At 43.9% G+C, this 6,000-nt stretch overlaps 1 protein-coding gene across 1 annotated transcript in view; it reads right to left on the bottom strand.

Annotated features, from left to right (window-relative positions):
• Positions 1 to 6,000, bottom strand: part of pkhd1l1.1 (PKHD1 like 1, tandem duplicate 1) — a 237,775-nt gene that overhangs the window by 67,188 nt on the left and 164,587 nt on the right. Inside the window, exons 57-58 of the mRNA XM_043689364.1 lie at positions 5,700 to 5,829; positions 1,048 to 1,166 (exon numbers count right to left, since the gene is read on the bottom strand). Of these exons, the coding sequence (XP_043545299.1) occupies positions 1,048 to 1,166; positions 5,700 to 5,829 (249 nt within the window). The remainder of the gene's footprint in view (positions 1 to 1,047; positions 1,167 to 5,699; positions 5,830 to 6,000) is intronic.

Below are 6,000 nucleotides of genomic sequence, written 5' to 3'. Positions count from 1 at the left end.
GACTTTGGTTAGGTCACATTTGGAGTACTGTGTGCAGTTCTGGTCTCCTCATTTTAGGAAAGATGTGGAAGCTTTGAAGAGGGTGCAGAGGAGGTTTACCAGGATGTTGCCTGGAATGGAGAATAGGTTATACGAGGATAGGTTGAGAGTGCTAGGCCTTTTCTCATTGGAACGGCGAAGGATGAGGGGTGACTTGATAGAGGTTTATAAGATGATCAGGGGAATAGATAGAGTAGACAGTCAGAGACTTTTTCCCCGGGTACAACAGAGTGTTACAAGGGGACATAAATTTAAGATGAAGGGTGGAAGGTATAGGGTGGAAGGTATAGGTTCTTTACCCAGAGAGTGGTGGGGGCATGGAATGCGCTGCCTGATGGAGTGGCAGAGTCAGAATCATTGCTGACCTTTAAGCGGCAATTGGATAGGTACGTAGATAGGTGTTTAAGCTAGGATAAATGTTCGGCACAACATTGTGGGCCGAAGGGCCTGTTCTGTGCTGTATTGTTCTATGTTCTATGTTCTATGTTCTAAGTCCTGACAGAATCTGTGACTGATTTAAAGATTAGCTCTTGGACAGGATATCCTGTTGAAAGGTAAGGGTGAAGGATGGAAAGTGCAGAGGGATGCACTGATATTAACTGGACAAACTGGGGTGGGGGGAGGATGCGCCGAGTAAGATGGTAGGGGCCAGAAGAATTTGGTTGTCCAAGTGACTGGCATACAAACAAAAATGAGGGGAGAGAAGATGCCTCTATCCCTGCTCATGGACTAGTTATTGGGGGGGGGGGGGGGTCAAGGAACAGATGATGTTCTCAGTGCTCAAAAGTGAGCTGTTTTTAGTCAAGGTGAACCTGAGCTCAGAATCCTATTAACTGGCCTCAATGCAGAATCCTCTCAATTCAGTGAAGTTTCACTACGTTGGGCTCCCTCTCCCCCAGTTATTGATCCTAATCCTTGTACAAATTGGAGGAGGTTATGCCTCTGGAAGAATCCATCCCCAAACAATCAGTGTTAGGCTACTTACAGTACGGCCCCCATCCCGAATACCTGCCAATCGACGGCTTCAACCAGAGTTATGTTGAGGGAGCCGGCATGTGCTGTTGAACCCAGTTTGGTTTTATAGACCAAATGGGGAATACCGTGCAGATCCAGTCCTCCAAACACACCTACAGAACAAAGAGGCAAAGCAGAAACATTGCAGCCCTGAACTCTAGGAAAGAAAACTGGGCAACAGTTTCAGACAAACAAATCAACTGGCAAACTGAAAATACAGGCACTGAAACCAACATTGGAAACAAACAGTTACACAGAAAGTGGAGTGGGACAGTAAATGATGTCATGAAGCACATGGTCACACAGAAGTGGTTTTGGAAATCTCAAAGTTCCTTCCCAATGAGGATGCTTTTTGAGGAAGAGGGTGGGGTGGAGTGAAAATTTGAAACTCAGATCAATAGGTTTTTGTAAGGTAGGGGGAAGAAGGAATATGGAGCACAGGCAGATTAATGATGTTCAGGGACAGGTCATAGATATCATAGAATTCCTACAGTGTGGAAATAGGTCATTTGGCCCATTGAACTTTCATTGTCCTGCCAAAGAGCATCCATTCAGACCCATATCATATCCTTATTACCTTGCATGTCCCATGGCTAATCCATTCTGCCTGCATATCCATGGGCAATTTAGCATGGCCTGTCCACCTAACCTGTACGTCTTTTGTCTGTGGGTGGAAACTGGAACACCGAGAGGAAATCCATACAGATATGGAGAATGGGCAAACTCTCCACAGGCAGTCGCCCAAAGGTGGAATCTAACCTAGGTCCCTGGTGCTGTGAGGCAGCAGTGCTAACCACTGTGCCATCATTGTATGGTGTAAAAGCATGAGGGGCTGAACGTTTTCTCTTACATCTTTTACTCCACTCTGTGGGTTCCAACTTGTTGGTTATATATTCATCATATTAAGGATTGATAGGCGACTTGTACCTTTGGTCTATTAAACACTGGAAGGCAGTGTGAATATAGTCAAGATAGGGCACAAGGGCGCATGGCAAGATTGGACAACATTCATTTTAATGCAAGGAGTCTTGCAAGTAAGGTGCTTATTAACACATGAAGATATGATATTACTGTTACCACAGATACAACACTGAGGTAGAGGCTGCACTGGCAGCTTAATATTCCAAGGTCTAATCTCTTCTAGGAGACACGTAAGGGTGTAAAAGAAGAGGTAGTGTTGCAAGACTGATCAAGAAGTCAATTACTGCAGTAAGGAAGGATGATTCTTTAGTTGGTTCCTCAAATTATGCCATATGGGTAGAACTTAAAAACTTGAAGGAGGTGATCATATTATTGCAAATATACTAAAGACTCACAAACATTCAGGGAGAGACAGAAGGGCAGACATGCAGGCAAAGTTCAAAAGTGTAAAATTAATAAGGTAAGAATGTTAAGGGTTTTCAACTTCACTGTAGTTGGATCAAATTCCCTGAATTTCTTCTCTAAGGGCATTGGGGCTCACAGAGTACTTCTAGTGCAGGAAGAGGCCATTTGACTCATCAGGTCCTGCACTGACCCGCTGAACAGCATTCCACCAAACCCACCTTCGACCCTATCACTGTAACCCTGCAATTCCCCTGGCCAATCCACCAAACTTGCACATTGAGTCATACAGCTGTACAGCATGGAAACAGACCCTTTGGCTCAACTCTTCCATGCTGACCAGATATCCCAAACTAACCTGGTCCAAATTTCCATATCCCTCTGAACTCTTTCTAAAAATATATCCATCTCGATGCCTCTTAAATGGTGTAATGCTATCTGCTTCCCCCACTTCCTCTGGCAGCTTATTCCATACACACACCACCCTCTGCGTAAAACATTGCCCCTTAGGTCCCTTTTAAATCTTTCCCCTCTCACCTTAAACCTTCAGTTTCAGACTCTGCTGCCCTGGGGAAAAGACTTTGGCTATTCACCCTATCCATACCCTTTATGATTTTATAAACTTCTATAAGATCACCCCTCAGCATCCAACTCTGTAAGGAAAACAGCCCCAGTCTGTTAGTCTCTCCTTTTAGCTCAAACTCTCCAAACCTGGCAACAATCTTGTATATCTTGCCTGAACCCTTTCAAGTTTCACAATATCCTTCCTAGAGGAGGGAGACCAGAATTTAATGACCAATAAAGGCAAGCATGCCAAACACCTTCTTCACTATCCTATCTACTTGCGACTCTACTTTCAAAGAATTATGAGTCTGCACTCCAAGGTCTCTTTGTTCAACAACACTCCCCTGTAACTTACCACTATGTGTATAAATCCTGCTCTGAGGCAGCAGTGCTAATCACTGTGCCATGCCAATATACAGCTCATGGATTGCATTGGATCAAGAAGGCAGCTCATCATTACCTTCTCGAGGGCAACTAGGGTCAGACAATTAATGCTGTCCAACCAATGATGCTCATGTCCCATGAATGAATTAATTAAAAAAAAATTATTAACTGGAATAGACAAAGCATGAAAGGCTTACAGGGGGCAGAATTCTTAAAAATGTATCCATGAAACCTTTTTAACCTAACAGACAGAAAACCCTACAAGTCAAGGGGCAGTGCTGGAACTAATTTGCAGGAATAAAGCCAGGCAGGTGGGAGAAATACCACTGGAGGAGCATTTCAGTAATAGTGATCATAAGATTGAAGGTAGTCACAAAGATGGACTGGAAAGAAAAGTTCTGAACTGGGATTAGGCCACTTTCAATATAAGACAGGATCTGGCCAAAAGGGACTGGAGCAGCTGTCTGTGGCAAGATATGTAGCAGAGTAGTGGTACATAAGTAAGGAGATTGCAAGGCTTTGACATTAATTTTCAAATCCTCTCTGTGCACAGGACATGTGTAAGAGGACTAGTGGGCAGCTAATGTAGTCCGGTTCTTCAAGAGGGGTGGTGGGAACAAAAGAGGGAACTGTAGGCCAGTGAATTTAACATTAGTAGGAAACTTTTGGAAAGCATTCTTGGAAAGGGAAGGGTTAAATTAGGATAAATAGCATGATTTTATTAGGGGGAGATTATGTCTGATAGGTTTGATTGGACTTTTTGAGGAGATGACTAGATGTGTGCAGTAGATTACGTCTACTTAGACTTCAATAAGGCTTTTGACATTGTACTGTATAGTGTGGATCATCAAGAAGTAAGAGTCCATGGGGATCCAGGGCAATTTGATAAATTGATCCAAAATTGGCTTAGTGGCAGGAAACAAAGTGATGGTCAAAGATTGTATTTTTAATTGGAGGCCTCTGCTCAGTGGCGTACTGCAGGGAATTTGTACAATACTTTGATAATTTAGATATGAAAGTAGGAGATTTGATCAGTGAGTTTTCATATGACATTAAATTGTTTGTGTGGTAGATCACGAGGAGGAAAATGGGTTGCTTCTGATTGGCAAACTGGAAAAGTGAAAGGTGATGCATTAGGGAGGACCATCAAGGCAAGTGATGCAGTGATGACTAATATGACCCTAGGAAATACAGAGGATCAGAGGGACCTTGGTGTGCATGTCTATAGATCTTTGAAGGCAGCAGGTGAGGTAGATAAGAAGGCATGTGAAATATTTGCCTTTATTACTCAGGACACTGAATTAAAGAGTAGAGGGGTTATAATGGAGCTGTATATAACATTAGTTAGGCAACAGCTGCAGTAATGTGGACAATTCTGGTCACCATGCTATAGGAAAGATGTGACTGCACTAGAGAGGGTGCTGAGGAAATTCACCAGGATGTTACCTGGGGGGAGCAAATCAGCTGTGAAGAGAGACTAGATAGACAGGAGTTATTTCCCTCATAGTAGAGAATGTGGGGGGAGCGCATGATTGAAGTATACACAATTATGTGGGGCATAGACAGAGTTGGTAGGAATTAATTTTCACTTAGGGAACTATCAACCAGGGGAAACAGATTCAGGTTAAGGGGCAGGTGGTTTAGAGGACATTTAAGGAAACCTCTTTACACCCAGAGAGTGGTAGGTATCTGGAACTCACTGTCTGAAATGGTGTCAGAGGCAAGAACCATCACATCATTTAAGACATATTTAGATGAACACTTGAATTGTCATGGCATACAAAACAATGGGCCAAGTGCTGGAAGATGGGATGTGAATTGAAAGGTGCCAACAGACATGATGGGCCAGCCCTCTCTATCTGTTATACTCGATGACTTTCTATGTGACACGGCCATTTCATCATCAATCCTTCAAAGCAAAGTGATCAGAATCACAAGGTCAAGGTCCAAATGGGAAACAGCCATATAAGAGGCTGCTGCTTCACTCACTGAAGCAGAGAGTGGGCACAACAGATCCTCTCAGACCTTGTGGGCGGCACGGTGGCACAGTGATTAGTACTGCTGCCTCACAGCGTCAGAGACCCAGGTTCAATTCCGGCCTCAGGCAACTCTGTGTGGAGTTTGCACATTCTCCCCGTGTCTGCGTGGGTTTCCTCTGGGTGAATTGGCCATGCTAAATTACCCATAGTGTTAGATGAAGGGGTAAATGTAGGGGAATGGGTCTGGGCCGAAGGGCCTGTTTCCACACTGTAAGTAATCTAATCCAATTTCTCAGAATCAAGCGGGAAAGATCACTTTCTCAGCTTTTCTGCTTAATAATCTGAACATGATTCTGTTAAGAACTCATCACTAGTGAAGATGTAAAGGTGACTTACCCAGCATCTTCGAACCTTGATTGGGCCCATTTCTTAAAGGCCACTCGGGGGTTGAATGGTCTCCCATCAAAACAATCTGTAGCTCTCCTTGGAACGGTTTCTCTGGGCTGCCTGCAATCAGCCTCCCTCCCTGCAAAACAAAACACACCAACAGTAATGCAGCTGAAAATCCTGAGACCGTCTGAACCATCCCAGACCCAGGAAACGGGAGGAGTGAGCACTTTAGTAGAGAAGGCAGGAGTGCCTTCAGTTTAACTAGATTTTCCTACTCAACCCCTGTATGCTTTAATACCCAGTCTTA

Source organism: Chiloscyllium plagiosum, chromosome 4, assembly GCF_004010195.1.
Source record: "Chiloscyllium plagiosum isolate BGI_BamShark_2017 chromosome 4, ASM401019v2, whole genome shotgun sequence".
Classification (NCBI taxonomy): domain Eukaryota; kingdom Metazoa; phylum Chordata; class Chondrichthyes; order Orectolobiformes; family Hemiscylliidae; genus Chiloscyllium; species Chiloscyllium plagiosum.
This window is presented reverse-complemented; position numbering and strand designations above follow the sequence as displayed.